Source organism: Pezoporus flaviventris, unplaced genomic scaffold, assembly GCF_033815535.1.
Source record: "Pezoporus flaviventris isolate CSIRO_AGI_PZ_B2104156 unplaced genomic scaffold, CSIRO_AGI_Pfla_v1 ptg000001l, whole genome shotgun sequence".
NCBI lineage: Eukaryota > Metazoa > Chordata > Aves > Psittaciformes > Psittacidae > Pezoporus > Pezoporus flaviventris.
In genome coordinates this window covers 38,282,681-38,305,699 of record NW_026892549.1, presented here as the reverse complement: position 1 = coordinate 38,305,699, position 23,019 = coordinate 38,282,681, and the positions used below count along the sequence as shown (strand labels likewise).

The 23,019-nt window shown below is 38.2% G+C and overlaps 1 protein-coding gene across 5 annotated transcripts in view; it reads left to right on the top strand.

Annotated features, from left to right (window-relative positions):
* Positions 1-23,019, top strand: part of STK39 (serine/threonine kinase 39) — a 110,456-nt gene that overhangs the window by 55,548 nt on the left and 31,889 nt on the right. For 3 of the 5 annotated variants that reach the window (XM_061452604.1, XM_061452595.1, XM_061452619.1), the window contains exons 11-13: positions 10,412-10,534; positions 10,648-10,680; positions 12,629-12,696. In XM_061452604.1, the coding sequence (XP_061308588.1) occupies positions 10,412-10,534; positions 10,648-10,680; positions 12,629-12,696 (224 nt within the window). The remainder of the gene's footprint in view (positions 1-10,411; positions 10,535-10,647; positions 10,681-12,628; positions 12,697-23,019) is intronic. The other 2 variants (XR_009743192.1, XR_009743190.1) reach the window with 1 other exon arrangement.

The window sequence follows — 23,019 nt, the reverse complement described above, 5'->3', positions numbered from 1 at the left end:
ATAAAAATGAGACTATGTATTATAATAAACTTGGGAGGATTTAAGAATAGCCAGCAGTGAAGGGATTAGGATGCTCACATGACCTGTTAGACTGGGTTGGGTAGGGACTAGCTTTCTCTGGAAGCGGTGCCTCAACTCTTAAACAAAGGAAGATGCGTATATGTGGGATTTCGTGCTCTGTCTTGGATCTCAGATTTATTTAGTTTTTTAAAATGTGATTACAGTGTAGGTGTTCCTGTGCCGAAAGACTGCAAAAAGCTTTTCCACATGAAATATAAATTGTAGAAAGTGACTTTTCCATGGTCTGACTTTTACCTCAAGTGCTAAGGCGTAATTAAATGTGTAACTGTTTTAAGCAAAAGGCTTGTGCTGTGATTGGATAAATGTGATATGCTGATTTCCTTCATTGCATTGGAATGCAAATAAATGCATAGGAGCGAGGGTTGAAATTTGCTTTTGTATCTTATGAAACACTCAGGGAAGGTTTGCAAGATGGCTAAAGGTAAAAATCAAGTCTGATTACAGGCTTTAGATGTGTATGGAAGGAGCTGGTCTGGGTTGTTTGTTTTTTTTTTAATTTTATTATATATCTGTATATATTTTTTTTTTTAAGAGAAGAAGACACAGAGCAAAATGCTGTGCTAAACTCAAAACTGTGTTCAGTAATGTCCTGTTTCTCATCATGGTTCTTCCTATAAAAGAGCTGGCATGGTAATCGGCATTGTAAATACTTCTCATGAAGTTGCATGAGCAGTGAAACTCTTGGGACTTCTGTTTAAAAAAAGAAAAAAGAAGAAAGGTGCTGGTGGTGCACAAACTCTCAGCTTGTCAATTACCAAGTAATATGAACAAAGTAATTCAGCATATCTGTTTCATAAGAACTTCTGGGATCTGTGTAATGGGAGAGTCCTGTCTCCTGTAAGAGCCATTGCCACAGTCTTAGGGAAAGATGAAGATACACAGCATCACTTGGCTGGTCTTTCTGTGCTGCCTGAAAGTCAAATCTGGGCTTTTAGTAGGACAGACTGCAGAAAATGAAAAAAAAATATGAGGTGTTTAAATAACCACCTTGTCATTCCTGCTCTCTGGGGCACATGGGATTGTGTGTATCTTGAATACTGTACTAGCAGATGTAGCTGAAGGGCATCAGTGGTAAAATAAGACAATTTTATCTCAAGAAAAAGCTAAGCTAGTTGATTTATTTGGACTGCAGTATTTCCAGAAGGATGTGCTTAAAAGAACCAAAAAGATACGGGTTTCCTTCTATAGATATGTAAGTATAAAAATGGAGAACAGCGCTGACTGTTCTCTAGTTAGAAATCAATAGGGAGCAATGTCAAGATTCCACAAAGACTTTTGCAGATGTTTTTTAAAGGGATTGGGTCTACACATTTGCCTTTCTCCAGGAATTCAGGAGAAAATTACAGCTGGGCTCTGTTACCTGTACGTGGATGGTGGTAAGGCACCTTCCATGTTACTGAAATGTGTAATGCTTATTAATGCCATCAATTTTGCTTACACAAGTGTATCTTATTTACCGTGCTTTCAGGTCACTGTAGTCTTTTGTGGAGCAGAGTTTAAAATGTTTTAAATCTACCCAGGTTTCTGTCCTAAATATTGAGTTGCTGGAGACTTACAAAGGAAGAGCTTATATAATTGAGATAGTGGAAAAATCAGGATTACTGATTCAGTCATTTTCCTGTAGAATGAGGAAGAAGACAATAGATGCATAGTATTACTCTTACTGAAATAATGGATTTTTCATGTGGTCTATATCATGTGCTGTACCAAGTATGTATGTATGCACCGGTATCTCCCAGTATGTTCTATGTTTTTTTAAAATCAGACACCAAAATAAAATACTAAGTGGGCCCAGTTCTTTGCTGTTTTGAGCAGTTATAAATAAGGAAATAGAAAGATTTTATTATTCAGAAAATGATCATTCCCTTCCTTGTCACCCTACAAAAACAAACTTGTGAGGAGATTGCAGGGGCAAAAGAATCAGTGATGAATAATAGATTCTTTTTTTTCGCCAGTCTCTAACATCTGCATATAACCAGCACATCAGTGCCTGGAAGACAAAATTAATGTTTTGTTTCCTTACGCAGTAGCCTGTTTTTCATCAAGTTCTGGGAAATGTGGGCAGCTTCTGTATTCTGATGCTGGACTTCTCTCTCTGTCAGGCTAATTTGGGTTAATCTTTGATAGTCTGGATTTACAGTTGCTCTGTTGATCTGGTTAAGAAGACTTTCTCCTGGAAAGCTGGTGCATGCTATTGTTGGCTGGGAATGTTAAATTATCTGTATCCCACTTTAAAAGAGCAAGGATAAATAGTTCTGTTAGCAGCTTAATTTATTCTTAAGTCTTTGTGCCTCTGGTATATACTGGAATAAACTTGAACGAGCCACAGAGTGTACAACAATAATAATAATATGCTTAACACTTTTGTGGTAGTCATGATTTTTTACTAAATTGTCCATGCATTCTCTGTTGTAGCTGTTCATAATGTCTTTCTTCCACAGCTGTGTAATGTTGGCAGTGGCTTGTTAAGTTTTCCCTCCTACAAACTGCTTTTGGTTGTAGATTACAGTGTTCTAAACTGCTTTTGTGTTGAGTGCAGTTTAAATGCTAGCCATTCAAATTCATTTTTTATTCCCTAGTGCTCATCTGATTTATGTGAAATATGTTTTCTAATATGTGTTAATTTGTCTTTGTAAGGCTGAAGGCTTTCATTGTTGCTTTATTAGCTAAAGTTATGATTCAGTTTACTTCCCATTTTGGAAGGAGCATTTAGGTTTTTACAACAATAAAACCCAAATTAGAATTGAGCATGTTTTAACTTGTTTCCCTTTCCTTCTGAAATATTTACTGAGAGAGACAATTGATGCTATGTATTTTGACTAATGCTGATGGCGAAATTGCTTTTGTATAGCTACTGCATGCAATGTAGAAAAACTTCTTCCTTATTTTTGTAGAGATACAAGAAATCTGTTTCTGTTCCATGCTTTGTCTTAGGTTTGCTTTGTGCCCTTGGATATATCACTTCATTTGTCTGCTTATTTCCTTCTGTAAAATGAGAGGCATGTAACCAAGGTATCAGCAGAAATACATAGAATATTCTCAACTGCTGTAATGAAATGCAAGCATGTTGCCTTTGATAATCAGTCTTCTAATAATATCTCAAATGATAACCAGTAAAGAAATTCCAAATATTTACAGTATTCCATGTACAATCCCTGTTGTATATTCTTGTTAGGAACAGTATTAAGACTGTTGTTTTTACCTTCCATTTGCCTTTCCTTCCCTATTGATCCAGCACTTCAGAAACTGATTTTGGTCCTAGGCTAGTACCTCTTTAGACAGCCCTTCTTACGCTGGCTTCTAAGAAGGCTAATGAAAGGTCATTTACCATTTGGTTGGACCACATCAATTTGGAGCAAACTGGAGCTGAATGAGTATACGGAATTCAATTATCTATGGCTTTAATTACTAATCTCCATTGAGGATGAGCAGCCATTCTTTTGTTGCTGAGTTTTTTCTGCCAATTTCAGCACTGACACAAGAGAGATTGGGAAGTTGGACTGAAGTCCACCACCAATTTAAGGCTTGCATATAGAGGTCTGCAAAGATGCAGAGATGTCTTTTTCTCCAGCAGGCTGAATCATGAATTTGTAGTCAATATTTCATTATGACAGAAACCATGGATGCAGTTGCCAAGTAAGGTTTACAGTCTTAAAAGTTCCCTCAGAAAAAGAAAAGGGGAACATAGAAAGAAGACACTTCAACTGTCTATATGTAAACAACAGGTTTTTGAGATAGCATGAATTGGGAAGAAGATAGTGCATTCTGTGAAGGACAGTTCATGTGAGGGAAATGCTATACTTGATTGTAAAATAAAATCAGAAGGAGAGAAGTTTATGTTAACTCAAGGGTAAAGTGTCATTTAATCTCATTTAAGATGGTAAACAAGGCACGAAGTCTGGACTTTCTTTGTTTTTTGATCATTGTATGGTGTCCTTTGAGAGCTATGCAGTACTCATTCCTAAGTTACATCTTTAAGTCTCCAAGTTAAGCATGCTTTGAACCTCATTCCTTCTTGTCTTGAGGGAATTCTTGTCCTTTCCAGGGTAATAGTAGAGGCTGGGATGAACAGTGTCTTGCATACACTTGTTCATCCACATTAGTTTCCTGTAGCACTTTTGAGGGTAGAAAAACTCTTAATGGCCATATTTGTGAAGTGTACTGTTGAAGACATTTCAAAAAACACTTGTTGAGTAGAGCTGGGAGTTGAACTGTCAGAAATAGAATAGATCCTTTAAGTGGGACTTGAGATGCCCTCTGAGGCGTTCGTCATATTGCATTGTCTCCCTGCATATCTTCATGATGGTATTGCTGTCTATGTGATTTCTTCAGATCTGCTGCTGTTTCTGTCAATTTTTCCATGGGTTCCTGCAGTGACCCAGTGAGGCTGAGCTTACTGAGAAAGCACAGATGAATGCTTTGTGCAGTGGTGAGCACAGCTTTCTATAACCTTCCATCAGTAGCCATCTGGTTTATTTTTAGATAACAGTTGAGTGTTTATGTAGGCTGTCAAGTCCCAATACCTCTCCTCATTGTTTCTATGTAGTGATTTTTGTGTTGGCCCATTGCAGCTTTTACAAGTTGTAGCATTTCAGAGAGTAGCTGCTCACTGCCACAGGAATGAATTTGTAAGCTTTGCCATAGGGGACTACAGTTTGATGGGAGAGAATGGGGTAATAGGTTCCCTCTCTCTCTCTCTCTCCCGATGGGCATACCATAGTAATGTGTTTGCTACAGATGCTTGACACCTGAGGCACGGATTTCTGTTGCTGTATTGTGCAATGTGAATGCCTAACAGGCTACAGTTCAGTACATGTATGTGTATAACTATTCTTCAACAAAATGGTTCTGCGTGTTGCACATCTGCTCTTCTAAATTGAAAGGAAGCAAGTAGGCAAGAATGTCATCTAGAGAAACCCAGTCTTTGTTTCCACTTTGGTGAAGATGCATTTCTGGTACTGGTGCCACTCAGTGATTGTTTATCTTTGTTCCTTTTTTCTTTTTGTCTTGTCGCAGGCCTGTTATAATGGCCCTCAATGTACTTGCTGGAAAAGTTGTGGGTTTTTTTTTCCTTGTGTTGAAGGTTGGTTAGGCCTTTAAGGACAAAAGCTTTACCACACTCTTTGACTAACATTTCAAGAGTAATCCAAACGGTTGAAAAGACTTGATTGTGTGAAAATCCTCTGAAGATTACTTCGCATACCTTTATGAAAATGTGCTCACTTTAATTCTGTGGTGTTTTGCGAGACAGGGAAAAAAGGTTAGAGCAGAAGATACATTGCATCCTAGCAAACTAGGACTCAAACTAGCATAGAAGATAAGCGTTTGGTGGCCAAAGATAAGTATTTAAGAAGAATCTCCTTCTTTAAGGGACAAAATTGCTTTAATTTTATGTGTGGTTATCAAAAGGTCTTAGGACTTGCAATGTTTTTTAAAGTGGCTTTGTCTTGATACAGCAGATGTAATTTGAAAAACAGATTACTAAAAATTGAGAGAATACCTAAAGTGCCAAAATAGTTGCCTTCATACTTTCTTTCCTAAGCAAAGACATAACTAGTTAATGCTGGAACTTATTGGTTGAATGGATTCTGACCATTCTTAAACTCTTACAGATGATAGTAGTCTAATAAACTGTATGAAAATTGCAAAGGGTGCTGTCCCCTTTAGTTGATTTGTATCTCTTGTCCTGCTGTGGTCTCCAAATGCTGCAACTGTCACAACAATGCATAAATGCTTATCTTAGATGCATCCCTTCTGAAAGTACAAATAATACGTTAACATGAAAAAAAATACCAGGTTATTTTTTCCTGAAGTAAAATTGTCCTTTTTAGTTAAATATTTGATACCAATGAAGCGTGTATCCACACTACAAAATGTTTTCCTATGCTACTGTTTCTGTTTCAGAACATAAAATAACAGCATTGTGCTATTCAGGTTCTTCTCCACTCCCCCCCCCCCCCCCCCCCCCCCGAAGAAAAGAGATATTTATATGTGAAAGTAGCATATAAAAAAACCCACCTGTAGCAGGTAGTTTCATTTCACCCCTTCCCGCCCCCCCAAAATGTGTGCTGATATGTAATGCTGATGGTACAATTTATTCAGAGCTGCAAAGATACTTAGGAAAAGGGCTTTTAATATATATATATATATATACACATATATATATATCTCTACTGAAAAACCAGCAATATGTTTATTGGTTTTGTATGTAGAAAGGAAAGAAAAAATACTGAGCCTAATACTGCAGGCCTAGTATTTGGGCTGAATAAAACAAGAAGGAATGACTAAAGATTGTGTCACAGATTTAAAGATCTTAAACTAGCATGCTCGCAAGAGGGGATGAAGGCAAATGTATGCTGTCTCTGTATATATTTGCTCCCTGTTCATGCTTGTCTCTATCATGTTTGGGGAATTTACAGTGCTTTTTACCACAGATGACTGGGGCAGCTATTGAAAGTCATATTCAGCTTCTCTTCTTGAGCAGGCTCTAGTGCTTGTGTTAGTTTGTGATCAGCTAAATTAAGAAGCTGATTTGGCTTCAAGCTAAGTGTGTTCGTAGTGTTGTCTGCACAGCTGTACGAGCACACATGAAAGCTTGAGGAGACTTGGCGTAGCAGATCATGCACTCTAGTTATGGTGCTGCGTTGTAGGGGTGCTGCGTTGTAGGGGTTCTGAGTACATGATTTTGAGGATCCTGAGTGGTTGCCGCTGTCAGAGTGATCCAACTTCCTTTTCACTGCCCCTTTTGTTTCTGCCTCTTTGCTTACAGTGTCTGCTATTTGACCTCAAGATGGGCTGATTTGACTCACAAATTTTGCAAAGAAACTTGTTCAGAAGAGAAAAGAAAGCCTAGTTTTTCTCCCAGGCTGGTGGGTTGAATCTAATGGTAGGTCCCTGGTGGTACAGTGAGTAGATTGCAGTCCTGATGGACATCTTGGGATTGTTTTTTCCCATGGCAGCAAACCATTAGATTGTCTCAGTTGTCTTAACTTAGCCCTTTACAGTGGTTTTCTGGCTGTGCCAAATTCAAAGAAGCTTTAGCTGTATAATGTAGGTTTTATTCTTTTACTGCTTCTGCTGTAGTTTTGCTCTTTATTAATGTGAGTTGAATGTGGTAAAATGCTAGCTCACTCCTAAAATATTGCATGTTACAGTAATACGCGTTACTGCCCATATACCTCTTAATGAATGTACTCTGAAAAAGACACTAGAAAATCTAAAGAGAAGGAATGCTGTACTAGTATAAAGTCTGTTACGTTATGTTTCTAGTACAACAGAAATTTGACCTAATATATTTCCATCCAATATGGGATTTTAGAGTTATACAGATTTATGATGAAGAGAAAATGAATTTATTTGCAGACATGGTGCGTCACTTTTGCTCTGTCCTGCACCTAGGAGACACGAGGCTTTGTTGCTTTTAACAGAACTGAGGCTGAGTAAAGCCACTTAATAAAAAATCATGCAAATGAATTTGCTAAGTAATGCAAGTGTTAGCGCACCTGCCATTTAAAAAAAGTCATAGATAACAACTTCACATTTTCAAAGGTTGCATAGGTTGGGTACTTTGCACTAGCTGAAATAATGACTTCTGTGAATACGCGTGCTGGTGGGAATCAGTCTAATGGAAAGAGAGGACAAGTCTAAAGTTTCGTTTTTCTGCCTTCACCTTTTAAGAAAATAATTTAACATGGTATTTTATTTTGGAGTAACTTACTTTGTTTTCCTTGAGCCATGTGTTTAGTGCTTATTAAAAGGCAATCTATTTAAAACTTGAAATGCACTCCATCTTCATCAGTAAAGCTTTCTCCCAGAACTCTCTGACAGCATCATTAAGCTCCATTAAAATCATTCTAGTTAGAATAAGTCTTCGGAACAACTGAAAATGGATGCAGAAGAGATTTTGATTAGAGCAGTATGTAGTGTGTGATTGTGTCTGTAAACCATTCTATTCTAGTCTGTCTGAACAGCTTGCTTTGGCTGTGGTTGATGTCCTTTCATAGGTTTGAGTATAGCTGTTGGGAAGATGCTTGTGCTGTTAAAGAAAAGCCTGTGCCAGGACTGTTTCTGGAAGGATAATAAATTATATCCACAAGAACAAGGCAAATTGCCTGCTAGATTACCTTGTGTCTGTGCTAATCCCTGAGGATGTAGGTAGTAAGGGCCCACTGATTGCTCCTGGGCTGATTGCAGCTGAGTAAGAAATTGCTGTGCTACTGTTTCTGTTGACTCTTGCTTGTCCCTCCCCCCTAAACACACATGAGCTTCTTGTACTGAGCTTTGAGGCAGCTACAGCTAAAATTGGTGCATTAGGAGCCTAGTATGGGAAACAGGGAAAATAGTGCTGATTTTGTCCCTTGAGGGATGGAGTAGGAATATTCTCCCCAGTGTCCTGCATAGGTTTCCCCTCTTCTCAGTTACAAATGAATACAAAAGATGGAGAAACTGAGTAGGGCACTCATATGGTTGTGCAGGGAAGAAGTGTAATGGAGGATTATCATAAGGACAAAAGAAGGTACAGAAATGCACTGGGGTTCTGGAAACTTCACTCTTTCCTCTAGCTCAGTCTTCTATGTGCAGAAGGGAAGGGAGAAGAGCAGATGGGTGTTTGGGTAGTGTAGGAAGGAAGATAGGTAAAAGAGTGCAGACAGACACCAAGTTACCTGCTTGAGGATGCACAAGGCTTTGAAAGAAGGCTCCTAAATTCATATTCGCTCCTGCTTTTGTGGTGTCAGGCCAGCCAGCTCCAAATTGTGCTTGGCAACAAAAGTAGGGAAATAGCTTAAGTACCCAGCTCCTTATGAAAAGCCACTTTGGAAAAACTATTGATATCTGCATCACACAGTGTTCTGGAAGCTCACAAGTGTTAGGCTTTGAGTGTCCTGTACTGTTTTATGCCATGCATATTTTGCTGAAGTACTGCCTAATGGGATTTTGAAGCAGCTGGAATCTGTCACATGCTGCATCTCTCCTGGCATTGTGGTTTGCGGCAACTGGAGGGGTTTAGATCACTGTTAATACCGGTTTAGTCTTTGTGAGCTTCATTATATTGAAAACCCAGTAACTTTCTAGAAATGAGATTTTTTTTTTTTTTTTTTTTAACATCTTCCTGTTTTGTGAGGTTGCCATGCTGGCAGAGTGGGTTTCCATCACCGCCACCAATCATCAGGATGATAGAACCAAATTGGTCAGTGCTCAGTATACTTCAGTGCAATACATCAAAGCAGCACAGACAGGAACCTGTGAAGCCAAACTTGAACCAGGCTTTTGTATGTTACTGTGGATACTGGCAAACAGGATATACGATTTTGGGCTAAGACCATCTAGTTAATACTTTTTTAAGAAGTTCTTTTTATTAGATGTCTTCTGCAGCAGTTGTTCTTGGCCTGAAACTGTTTTTCTGCCGACTTAGTTCTCCCTTTTGTGTGCTGTGAACACTTAATGCTTTGTTCCTTTCGTTCTCTTACCAATCTATAGGCTGTTTTGCTGAATAACTTTTTTTCCCTTTTTCATAATTGAAAAGGATATGCTTTAAGCTTTTATAAATTTATAGTGCTGGGGAGCATTTGAAGTTGTGCAGCGGGAACTCTCTATTGGATCAGTAATGTGAAATAATTAGAGAAACTGGCTCTAACCTAAACACTAGTGGGGCTGCTTCTTACTGTGCTCACATCTCATGGGTCTCATAAATGTATACCAAGGTGTGGGAAGAACTCTTGGATGTTCTTTTGCTTTGCTCAAACAGACTAAAAATTTGGGGGAAAACAAGGCTTGTTGTCAAGCTCTGAAGAAGAGCACAGTGGCATCAGAAGAGTTTTCAGATTTAGCCATTGGATCCTCCTGTTAAGCCTTTTTAGATTGTTTGATCTACAGTTTGCCAACTAGTTTGGTGTTGCATGCCTGCCTTCTCAGTTTGCATACAGCCACTGCTTTAACTACGGATTACTTTTACTTCTAAAGTATCCTAAACACATTTACATGTTTTAAAGCTTTTTAGCAGAACAATTAGTTTTTAAGACTTGTGTGTCAAGAGCAACCTTATCTGTGTAACCTCTTCCTTGCAGAGCTTCCTTTCATGTCAATGGTTAGTTCATAGCAAGCAGCTGTCATCTACCTGAGCTTCACCCCATTTTCCTATATGAATTTTGCATATCTTACTGTTCCCACTAGCTTAAGGATGTGGTCAGATACTATTCCAGTATGCCAGTGACTCCTGCAGCAAACTAAGGAAAGCATATAGGAAAAAAGTAACAAAGAATTGCTGATTAACCAGAACACTGATAAAGATTAAAGATGTCTGTGTAATTGTACACCTGTAATATTTTGGAAGGTCAGACGAGTACCGGGTTCCAGTGGTCACCTCCATAAAACAGAAGATGGAGACTGGGAATGGAGTGATGATGAAATGGATGAGAAGAGCGAAGAAGGCAAAGCTGCTGTTTCTCAGGAAAAGGTAACTTTTGCTTGTACCATTTGCCCTCTGAAAGATTTTCTGTCATGTTAGTATTTCTGGGTCTTCAATGTATAAAGCTGCATAGCTCATATCTCACTGCATTTGTTTTCCAGTCACGAAGAGTAAAAGACGAGGAGAACACAGAGGTAAAAATGTCTTTATCAATTTATTTTTTTCTTCCAAGTATTTGAGTGAAGGGCTTTCCTTTTAATTTCTGTTGTTAAAAATGTGATTTGAGGTGGGAGTGTTGTTCTACAGCCTTGTATGGCAAGTACTTGTGAGGATAGAGCTATGCAGTTGGGCCTGTGATAATTAACTTGAGCACATTGGGTAAAATGGATAGGAAATTTAAAGCCATATTATGTTTGTGCCCAGGAGAATTGGTTAAGATAGGTAATTTGGCTGTTTTTCAATGAATCTTCATGACTGGATCACACTAATTTCTATCTTTTCGTCAGAGTAATAATGTCTGTATTGGAGTAGCCAGAAGATCTCCAAATAATTTTTCATTCTCAGGATTTGTATCATTACATGTAGCTTATAATTAAAATGTGTCATCCCATATACAGTAAAATAGTTCAGTATTGTGGCATAGTAAATTAATTCAGAGGAATAAAATACCATACTGAATTTCAAGGCCCTGTGCTGAAACTGTGGGAAGCATAACTGCTATAAATAACTGCTTAATAGGATTACTGGCTTACAGCCAAAATGCTGTTTTAAAAATGTTTATTCCTTGAGTGGGCGACCCTTGCCGCTTCACCTGCCATTTTAGATTCTCTGATCTTTATTGGTGTCATAGAAATCTCCTAAAAGACCAACAGCTTCCTGCCAGCTTTGGTCCTGTTAGCTCCTCTGATGACCCTAGTCTTACTGTTGTAGAGTTATTTTACACAGCGCTTCAGTGTTTGAGATGTCTTATGTAAGCTGAGTTGGGGGGGGGAATAAAGGACTTTCACCAGACAGCCTTTTGTCTTAGAACTTCAGAGTTGTGCAGTTTATACAGGTAACTCTTTTATTATGAGCTGTTTAGTTTATGAAGGAGAAAAATGCTTCTGCTTGAAATCTTCTGTTATTTTTTTTTTTTTCTGTTTTCCTAAACACTCCAGAAGATGACTTGGAACTAAGACAAGTGCAGCTAGTCACTGTTAGTGTGTGTCTGTTGGTCTTTGGGCTTCACATTCCTATACACTGAAATAACAGATGCAGAAATAACAGTAGTAGTTTAGATGAAGAGGAGGAACTTAATAGGAGTAGGAAAAAAAATCTACTCCCCCTTTAGTGATTAAATAATTCTCCAAATATTCATTAACTTCTGTTTCAAATACATAGATAATAAAATAGATGCAAGACCTTGTGTAACACTTTTTTTTAAGTAGCTTTAATATGGAAAACTATCGGAAAATAAACAAATGAAATTTGTGATGCAAGTCTTTGTTTTGGAAGGAGTTGACTGTAACCTTTGAACAGGCTTCTGTGAGTGGTGGCAATATGCCAAGTTAAGTATGAAATCGTAGCAGGGTAGACGATGCTGAGCAATGCTGTATGTAGGACACACTTTTGCTTGAGACTTCATATAAATGCTAGTTGAGAGCTGGGGAAGGTATCACAGTGTGAGGGAGGAGTGATAGTGTGAAAGATACCCATATTCCTAATTTTTCTCTGTGAAAGACATTCTCCGAGCTGTGATGTCTGCTTTGATATGCTGCTAGTTCTTTGCAGATGGGTAGATGCAAGACTTCCTTAACAACCAAAACTGTTACACAAAAAATAATGTGAGTAGTAGCATGGTATTTTCACTGTGTGCATATTATTTAATAGGTTACTGGAGCTTTGATGCAAGGTGGATTAAAAGCTCTTACACTCAGTGCTTTAATGCAGGTCTTATCATTTGTATCTCTGTAATTGAAATATGGCAGTTTTACTGGTATCAGCTATATTTTAGGCTGTGTTACTGAAAGTGTTTAAAAGGTTTTTGAGAGTTAGAAGATGTGTGAAATATTCTGTGCTAACTACAAACTGTTAGCATGGCAAGTATTTGGGGATTCCCCCCCGCCTTGGCATCTCTTATAAGACTTTCTTCTTTTTTAATAGTCTCAGCCTGCTGTTAGTGACGAATATAGTGAAGTTCCATGTGCAGTGAATCTTGTCTTAAGATTAAGGTAAGAGATTCTTCTACTTGTTTTAGTATTTCTTTTTAGTAGGCTGTATTATTCTTGATCTCCCTCATTACTTTCATAATATTAACATAAAATAAGTGTTAACCCCTTTAATCTCCCAGTATGACCAGTATGAATAGTGTTTCTATGACTAATTGCTGTCTTTTAATTGCTTACTGAAATAGTGTAACATGAAAAGCAGAATATGAATGTGGCTTCAGCCTAAGGGTACCCTTCATTAAGTATTTCTTTTCTTTTTTTCCTTGCAATGCAGGATCACAGTGAGAGGTTTTTAATGAGTTTCTTTCACACTTCAGCAGTCAGCCTCTGACAGAAGTAAACCATAGCTGTATTACAAGTTGCCTACTCAGAACGTTTTTCACTGGCAAGTTTGATCAGCCACTGTGGAGAAGTGACAGATATTTTAGAAACGGATACAAATTTGTTGTCTGGCTTAAATTTATACATAGTTAAAATGAGTCAGATTGCCTTTAATTAAAACCAGTTTATAACTAAGATTTGAATTGTTTAATTATGTGTTCTCATTCTTAGATAAAGGTATTTTTTCAGAAGAAGCTTTGATGACTTTTTATGTATTTAAAGCCATTTTCCATAAATTGCTAGCTTAGTTAAACTTACTGCTACTCACTTGAAAACTTATTTACATCCACTTTGTATTGACAGGATTTCTGTGAAAGGTTGTAAGCGCTTAACAATTACTATGGGAAAAAGCGAAATGTTGTGGGGTTTTATGCTAACAAAAAGATAAAAAGTCAAACAGAAAATACTTACAAATTTACAAGCAGTATTTTAGAAAAAAATTAGCCAATTTATGCATAACAAGTAGCTTTAACAAAGTAACATCAAAAACTGTTAGTAATCAGAAAAGTCTATACAGAACGAGTGCTGAGTTCCAAAATCTGTTATCTTCCCTTTTCTTTGACTGCTTTTCGACTGACAGCTGCAAAATATTGCATGGCTGCCAAAGGTTGTTTACTGAAGGGAGGAATAATAAATTTTATTGTGGGGAGAGAAAAGACTTAACTAAACTGATTCCAAATAATCTTTGTCCGATTTACCTAAGTGCCCAGTTATGCTGTCGATATTCTTTTTCATCTCTCTGCTGACAGACAGGTAGATGAAACCATTTATGAAACAGACTGATTTATACTGCTGCGCAGATGTACTAGTGAGGTGCTTTGGGTATTTTTAAATTACGATGAAACCTACAGAGTGATTGGCTTTTACCCAGTTGCTTGCAGTGTTGGCATATCCACAGGGCAAACATTTTAGTCCTGCAAGTACAGTGAAATGTCAGGATTATGCTCTTAAGCCAGAAGCGGAGGAAGATTGATCCTAGGAGACTTGAGTTTCCAAATTCTTATTTGCACAGTGAACTTCTGTTCTTGTTAAGGATCCTCTTAATTCATGGGTGAAAAGCTTCCCTTCTCTTACCCTCCCTAAAAGCAAATCTGTAGTAACTAAATTAATATGTGACAGTTATGAAGGTTTAGATGGTTATTGGTAGAGAGGGAAAAAAATAAGAATTTCAATTTTAGGAACCATAAAACTTCCTTTAAACAAAACAAAGCAGTCTTGAACAGCAGATACACTCTGGGGCCTGGGAACACTGTTGCTGGTGTCTCAGGAAAAAAACCTGAAACAAACCAAACCAAACAAACAAAAAAACCCACCCAAAATCTAATGCATAATTTTGCAGAGCAAATTTTGTTACTTTAAGCTGACCTAATTTTGAGAGAAGACTGCTCTGCAGTGCAGACTCCTGGCCGCACGTGAGCTCTGGTTGTATCTTGCCTTAGTGGTAGGAGAGGGGCTGAAATATGCACCTTTGCACTGTGTGTTTGGGTTTCTTTCTGATGGAAACCTGAGCATGTAAGTAGGATCACAGCTACCACATAAACAATGTGTGTGTGTGGTTGGTGGGTATATAGGAGTGCAGTATACCAAGCAACACTTTTCCTTTAGCTGGGAATTCACAAAGTACGTATCTGAGAATGAGGGCTACAAGCTTCCTATGCCTCTATCCAGTGGTCTAGATTCAGAGTTAATATTCAAGCTTTTTTTTATATTTGCTATTTTAAAGGCAAGAGTTATTTTGTTTATGGAACATTCAAAGAAATTCAGGGCAGCCATTGGCCGGCTGCGATGTATGTTGTGTTAAGCAAGATACCTCTGATGGCATTTGAATAGTTGTGCTTCCTCTTCAATGTTGACCCCAGGAGGGGAACAGCTGAGGCTCCTGTGAGCGAGGCAGGGCTGTGCAATCTGCTGATTACTTGTCAAGGTTTGTATTTGAATGTCTTGTTCTTCAGTAAATTAACAGAAACCTTATTTAGGGAAAGGAGTTGATGATCATTTTTTACTTTTAACAAAATACTTACGTTTTTTCCGTTATTGGATTATCTGTGGGGAGTTATCTCATTTGCCTGTCAGTATCAATTACCTATCAGTATCATATACCTATCAGTATATTCTGCTAAAAGCTTTTAATATTTGACCCTACTGTAGGCACATTAACAGTGGCCCTTGCCTGGGAGTGAGTGGTTGCACCCGAGAGTCAAGGACTCCTAGGTTCTGCATTTGTGAGTCTGTCTAGCTGCAGCAGGCAAATTAAGAAAAGCCAGCTCTGGAGAAATAGTAGCTGTGGTAACAGTATAGTGCTGCTTTGTGGGCATAGGATTAGGAGTCTTTCTCCCTAGCCCCTCATTCTTGGGGTTTACCTTACCCCTAAGCTAAACAAAGGCCAGAATAGGTTTGAGGCTGGCATTCCAGTGATGTATTGAGAAGCGTGTACCACACTGGGTAATATAAGTGACAAGCAACAGAGATGCTATTTTGGGAAGACAGTAGTGTTAGTGTTTGAACTATTGCTGTAATCTGTTTCGGACTAATTCAGCTGGTTTTTTTGTTTGTTTGTTTGTTTTGTTAGCAGAAGGGCAGTTGTATGGGGTTCCTTCATAAAGGTCTGAAAAATAAATTTCCTGTGTCATAGATGTAAACCTGGAGGCCCTCTGGTCAGTCTGGGGTTACGGAAGAAGCCACTACCTGCATTCCAGCCCTACACAGCTGTCCTTATGCTGGGATAATTGCAGGGTGAATGACTGTACATTTAAGGCAGCTGTACATGGAGAAAGATGTTCTGGCTCCTAAATGCTCTCTTCTGTTGTAATTAACTTACTGAGTAAATATTTTTTTGAGCATCAGAAAGAAAAAATACTGCTAGTTTTGGCATTTGTAGTGACTAGAAGAGCTATAGATGACTTGCTCTGTGTCACACGGCATTCCCTTGTGTTTATAAGGTAGTAAACAGCTAATATCCTCACAGGGATTTCTGCATTTATCCACCTCCACTGCAGAACCTAAACTGTTCCATTGATGTCTTTTGGTGAATTGATCATTAAGTCATATAGCTGATAGAGACTTGAGCACATCAGAGGATTTTTATGGGATTTGTTAAAATGAACTATAAGTTGTGAACCATGTTATTATGGAGCAAGTTAGCTACGGTAGAAGATAGAAACAATTTGCTGTGATGCTTCATCTGCCGCTATTATATAGCTTTTAAAGTATAGCTTGATATTCAGATAAACATTGTGAACATTAGGTGCCAGAGTTGAAGACTCAGGGCTCAGTATATCATCAAAAATGTTGGAAGCTTTTTCTTTTAAAATAATTCATTTGAGGCAATCAAATTACACAAACTGCAGTAGCTTGATGAGTTCAGAACACATTGGTTTTAGCTGCTGAGAATTACTGTTAGAAAAAATCAATCTCAGTACTATGTGGGTAAAAATGTAAATACCGGCAAAATACAAGAGGGATGAATTGATGGATGGGGAGGATGAGAGGAAAAGGGAAGTAAACACATCAAAGAGAAGCCTCAGGAAGGTCTCATCTATTCATTGCCTTCCTTTTGCTTCCCTAGAGAGGCGCCATGATGTAAGGAGACAGCAAAAGGTGAGCATCCCAGCTGGGAAGGAGCCCTTCCTGTGTGATGGAGGCTGGCTGGGCTAGGACCTGAGAGGAGAAGGCATTTCCCCAGGGTCCTCAGGCAGGAAGGGGTGGTGGAGAGAAAACCGATTGCACTTGCAGTACTGCTGAGTCCTTGACTAGGGAATTACCTTGGTTGCAGAGAACTTGTCATGGAAGTTGATGCAAACATTTAGAGCTTGGATAGAAACAGCTTATTATGAGGCTTGGGAGTGTGGTCCAAAAGACCTGAAGCGCCTTGAAATCTGGGACAGGGCAAAGCCGAGGGAAATGGGCAACCTTCATCAGCAGTGTGTATGGGGCAGTAAGTGCTCCTGTGGCTTATTTTTTTTCCCCTCATTTACAGTGAGGCTCTGCTACACCAGCTCTCTCCAATTTTAGATGTTTGTTTTGCACTTTTTTCTCTGTAGTAGAATGTTCACAAAAGGTTAATAGTACCCATAAAAATTAAAAATCACCTTCCCAGGGGAGGAATTCTGGCAGAAGAATCCATGCATTTAAGTAATCGTTTTAGTGGATGGTCAGGTTCTGCTATTCTTCCCAAGCAGAGCAGGAATGGACTCATTCAATAATTGAGTAGGGAATGCCAAATTAACACCAGCCACTCTTTAGTGCAAACGCCTTGTTGTGGATGAGAAACACAGCTCACATTCTGAAATAATCTTTAAAGAATCCCATGGCACTCTTCATACAAATGTTGGTATTTAACTCTCTTAGTCTGGATGGTTTCCAACTTGAGTATCTGTTTTTTTTTTTTCCTTGTATTTAATACCTTCCTGTTTTAATAGTTTTCTCAGTGGAACCAACTTGTAAGAATGTTCTCTGCTGTCAGAGTTGCTTCTTCAGTTGGAGATGGCAATTTCCACCATACTTTCTATCTCTTGCACTGTTGAGTTTTGGAGTATGTTGCACCAGAAGCAAAATGAGCAGCAATGTGTTTTAGGTAATTGCATGCAAAGCTTTTGAAAGGCTCTAGTATTAAATACTTAATACAGACCATTAGTATCTTAAAGCTCAAGTTTAATTAAGAGTCTGTGCTTGAATTTTTTCTGCAGTGAACTGAAAATACTGGTTCTCAGCTGCTTCTTGATCTTTTGCCATGGCGTGTAACTGACCCGAACTGGCTGTATGATCCTTGCGTTGAAGTGTTGATGCTTGTTTCCTCACTCTCACAGAAGAAGGGGAATTTGAGAGTGGGGAGGAACAAAATCTGTACTCCAGATTTTTGCCCTTGAGGCTGTGTACACTGTGCGTCTTGGTAGTGGGCCCTCGAAGAAACTGTGAGAAGAGGGTGTAAGGCAGTTGGCCATGATACAGTCCTCCGATGGCCATGCCACGAGGGAAAAGGGGTGGGAAGGAATTATCACCCTTGTTGGGAAATTTCCAGTCTAACCACCAAGCTGTTACAGATTTAGGAAGGTCACTGACAAGAGTGTTTGACTATTTAGATTAATAACAGAGACATTTCATATTAGATCAGGAGACTTGTTAATGGTTAATAGTTAAGAATTGCAAATTATCTGAAGCAATCTAAGATGGTTAAATTAGCTCCTGTGACAGGAAGATAATTCACTGACAGTAATTTGGAATGTCCCAGGACCTAATTTAATACAGTTCTTGCACGCTGGATGAATTAAGCCTGTGGAAGAAGTACAAGAGGGGCAAATGGAAATTTTTTACTTGGTGTACTGGCAAATGGGATCCGTCTATTATATTATTGTGTACCTTTATTTTACATAGTGTGTACAGAAATGCCAAGGCAGGATTGTATGGCACTCTGTGTTATTTACAGGTGAATGTTTGTGCATGTGTGTATTTCTTATGAAAACATTTCTTCAGCTCGTAGAGCTGTTTTATCACACTCTGAAACTGTGTGTCACTTGATCCTATCTGAGGAATACATCTTCTGGGGAACTGGACAAACAGATACAATTCAGAATGACAAGTCCAAGGAGTAGCCTGTAGCAGGCAGTTGCCTATGCTGTGCTACAGCAGGAGAGTTGTTAGGACTTAAGTAAAATGTGATTTCCTCTGAGTGCCAGAACATAGACGATGAGATATTACTCACTAGTTTGAGCTGAAGCCCAAGTGCTAATCTTCTTGCTTTCATGTAGGCTTGGCTTTTTGACCTCTTTCTTAGAAACATACTTAGTTTGAGGTACCTCGTGCAGCTATTCCTATGTTGTTAAGGTTTTGATTTTTAAGCAAGTAAAAACTCCCTATAAACAGGCAGACCTCTAAATCTATTCATCTGTTCTGTCTAAAGGCAGGATGAGTTTGATAATTGGCTTAGTACCATAACCCAGAGTTCTCAATTATTTTTACTTCTTTTTTTCCTCCTTTTATTTTATTATTTTTTTAATCTTGAAAATCTTTTATTATTCCAGTTACTTTTGTAATTACATCCTTCACCAAAACAAGTATTTCTCATCATTTTTGCTGTTTAGAACAGCTTCTGTTCTCCAGTGTATTTAATAACAAAATCCACAAACAAATTCCCAGCTGAGGGGTAGATTTATAACTGAAAAGTAACAGAATTTCTCTATAGGCTGGGATCTGATCTGGTATCAAACATCATAAACAAAACCATTTGTAGAATTCTTGAAATAAATGTTCCTGTGATTACATCATTGAGCACTGTCCTATAATTTATTTTGCCATCACCTCTAAGGCTTTGCCTTGGGAACTGGGGAGGTGTCAGGATTTGGTTACTGAGCTGAATTTTATTTTCACAGCATGGAAACTCAATTTAAATAACCTTTTTAATCATGATTAAATCATGACTGAAATCAGTAAGCAGGAACCCTTGATTAAACTATTGATTCTAATCCTGCTTTCTGTTTGTACCTCTATTATTTCCTTCAAAGCTTGCTCTTTAAAAATGGTAAATTATGCTTTTCTCATTCACTATTTAAGGATGTTTTTGTGCCTTGCTGTGTTTTTATTGAAGATAAACATTCAAAAATTTATTTTAATTATGACCTAAATAATCCTGTCTGCAATTGCTATACCATCACTTATTAAACAGAGAACTGGTATATTTGTTTATCAAAACAACTTTCGGATGTAAAATTGATAATTGAGTCAAGGAATCAATATATTCTTTTTGTTTATTAAATCTGCTTTATATATCTAAATATTTAGGTGGCAAGTCCATAGGGGGTCACAAGGATGATCAGGGGACTTGGGCACCTCCCATACAAAGACAGGAAAAGAAAGTTGGGGCTGTTCAGCCTGGAGAAGAGAAGGCTGTGTGGAGACCTCATAGCAGCCTTCCAGTATCTGAAGGAGGCCTATAGGGATGCTGGAGAGGGACTCTTCATCAAGGACTGTAGCAATAGGACAAGGGGTAATGGGTTCAAACTTAAACAGGGGAAGTTTAGGTTAGATATAAGGAAGAAGTTCTTTGCTGTGAGGGTGGCGAGGCACTGGAACAGGTTGCCCAAAGAAGTGATAAATGCTCCATCCCTGGAAGACTTCAGGGCCAGGCTGGATGGGGCTTTGAGCAATGTGGCCAATGTGAGGTGTCCTTGCCTATGGCAGGGGGGCTTGGAAGTAGATGATCTTTAAGGTTCTTTCCAAATAGAGCCATTCTATGATTCTGTGAATTAGGCATTTAACCTGCTCAGCTGTAGTTGTAAATTATGCAGGCAGTTGCATTTGGAGATGTTGCTGAATGATTCCAGTCCAACTTTTTATTGTTTTATTTACAGAAGAAAAAAAAAGCATGAAAATCAACAAAGAAACCCAGACATCACCTCCAACCTCCTTTGTGTCCAAAAGAGTAGTTTAAAACATGGTTGTACGTCAGCATTGAAAGTAATTTTATTTGTATTATTAATGTTAATGGTCAACTGTAATATGGCTTACATTTTGATAATGCAAAATTTAACTCTAGTTATTTTTCTAATAGTTTTAAAGACATGGTATTACTTTGAGAGGCCACACTGCTTCATCTTCATCTATCTGTTGAAGAGTTGCCAGTGACTGTGTTGACATAGCACATTTGGTGGGGTTGAAACCATCTTAAATACTTCTATCTCTTTTGGCTGCTTCTTCCCCTTTAGTGTTGTGGTTCTTTGCCTTTCCACTTTGCACTGGAAGGGACTTTCAACTTTGCACTGGTTGGGACTGTATTAGGTCACTGTAAAAGATCCAGGTTTTGGTTATGTATCTTCCAATACTTTTGAGGGGAAGGCAAAAGTTCAACTGCTCATTCATTAACCTAGTTTTGATCCAGAAAGCAGGCTAGTGAATTGGCCTCAAGAGGTACACTGGGACAAGAACTTTACTAGCAGGCTTTGTTAGTGAAACTTGTTTATTTTAAAGCTACTTTTGAGAAAGTTTGGCCCATGGCAATGAAACTAGATGAAACCGTTGAAGATTTAAAAAAAAATAAAACTTTTTGCTGTATTTCCCACTCTTGTTGATAAGTTAGTCAGGATCCATCAATTTTAGGCAGATGATGTGCAGATTGTCATAATCTTATGGTGGCTCAGGTGTCTTTCTGGTTTCCCTACAAGTCTCATTTGGTTTTGACGGTCATGTACTGATAGATAATCAGGAGTGAAAAACTCCAAGCCAATGGGAATTAAAGGATGCACACACCCAGGGAGTTTATGATTCAACGTATTTAAAACATTCTTTGGTTTGGATAAGGCAAAAAGTTTCTCTTGACTCTTCTCTGTTTTGTGCACTGGGGATTTATAAATATCTAATATAAAACCCCAATACATTCCTGTAGAATTTGTTGCAAATCTTTTGTCTTGATTTCATAAATGAAATCATTTTTCTAGCACTCTGTTTTGAAGTAGCCCAAGCCTCCTGGCAGTGATCTGTCTTTCACAGTTTCTGATTTAAAGAACTGAAGTTTTGCTTCAAGCATAGTGGCCATTTTACCATGCTGTACTTGGAGAATTTGTCACTGGAAGAACAGGTTATAATCTCTCTTTTTGTGCACCAGGCATGCAGAAGCATACAAAGTAAGCCTTTGCATGCTTAATCTCTTAGGGGCTCTGGTATTTTTTATCAGTCAGGCAGATGGTGTGTCACTGTAGTCACGCAGCTAATAGAGGTTTGACTTCCTTCAGCTGTGCACTGATCAATAGTGTTTGGTATCAAGAAATACAGAGAACTTTCCATATATATGGAAATATATATGAAATATGCTGGTGGGGGGTATGTTAAACTATTGGCAAGTCCAAGAAAGGCAACTATAACCATAGTGTGCTGTAATCTTTAACAAATTGATCAAATTATGTGCATGGCAGTTGTCCTCTCTGTTATTTAAATGCTCCCACTGAGTACTTCAGAGTGATTGTTTTTATTATTATTGTCATCATCTGTACATAACTCCAGCTCTTTCTAGGAACAAGTCAGTTTTAGATCACTTCTGTTTTTGACCAAGCATTGAGATTTTGCCACGTTAATAAATTCTCAGTATAACTGTGTACTCCCCTTCATTGTTTTTCAAGTACTTGTTAAAAATACTGATGCATTTCACAACTTAAATCTTTACCACTGCATTTTAAAAAACTTTTGTGCTAATTCAGGAATAATTTTAGGGAAAAAACTTATGATTAATATTGCCCTCTCTGCAGCGACAAAGCTGATGGTTCTTTGCCTAAGTTACTTCCACCGGCTGATATATGAGAGCAGGTTGGAAGTGTGAGCCTCAGAAAATATGATGCAAGTGAATCCTGCTTTTCGCTGCCTATGCAGAGAAATGGGTCACTGAGGATTGAGGTAGAAATACTGTTTGTTCCAGAGCTTGCTGTTTGACTTAGCTGGGAATGAATATAATGAGGAAAAAAGTTGAAGGGCTTACAACATTCTTTTGATTTAGCTTCTAGCATCAGTAACTGCAGAAGAGAGAGAAGACCTATGTAAAAGCATGTTGAAGTATAGATATATCTAAAATGTCTCTAGTTTTAACACCACTGTGTCAAGGAATTAAGACTTGGGGCTGTAAACCAGTGGATGGAAAGGAATGACTTAATGATCTTATGTCACTTCTAAAATGATAACATTTTGCAGACTTGCCTGGTGGTACTTGCGTGTATCAGCTACTTTTCCTGTGTTTCTTCTATCATGAAACTTGTGCATTTTCTTAGTTTTACTATGTTTTTTTAATTTTTACATCAGTTTTTACTAGATTGAAAGCACTCTAACTTCTTCTGAGTCTTAAGCAACTTCGGACTGGTCAGCTGTGGATAGAACTGACCAACATCTTAACATCTTAACAGTATTTCATTGTGCAATTGGCTGGTTTTCAGTCTTGAAAGCATAATTGGGCTGGTTTTTGCCATTAGTATT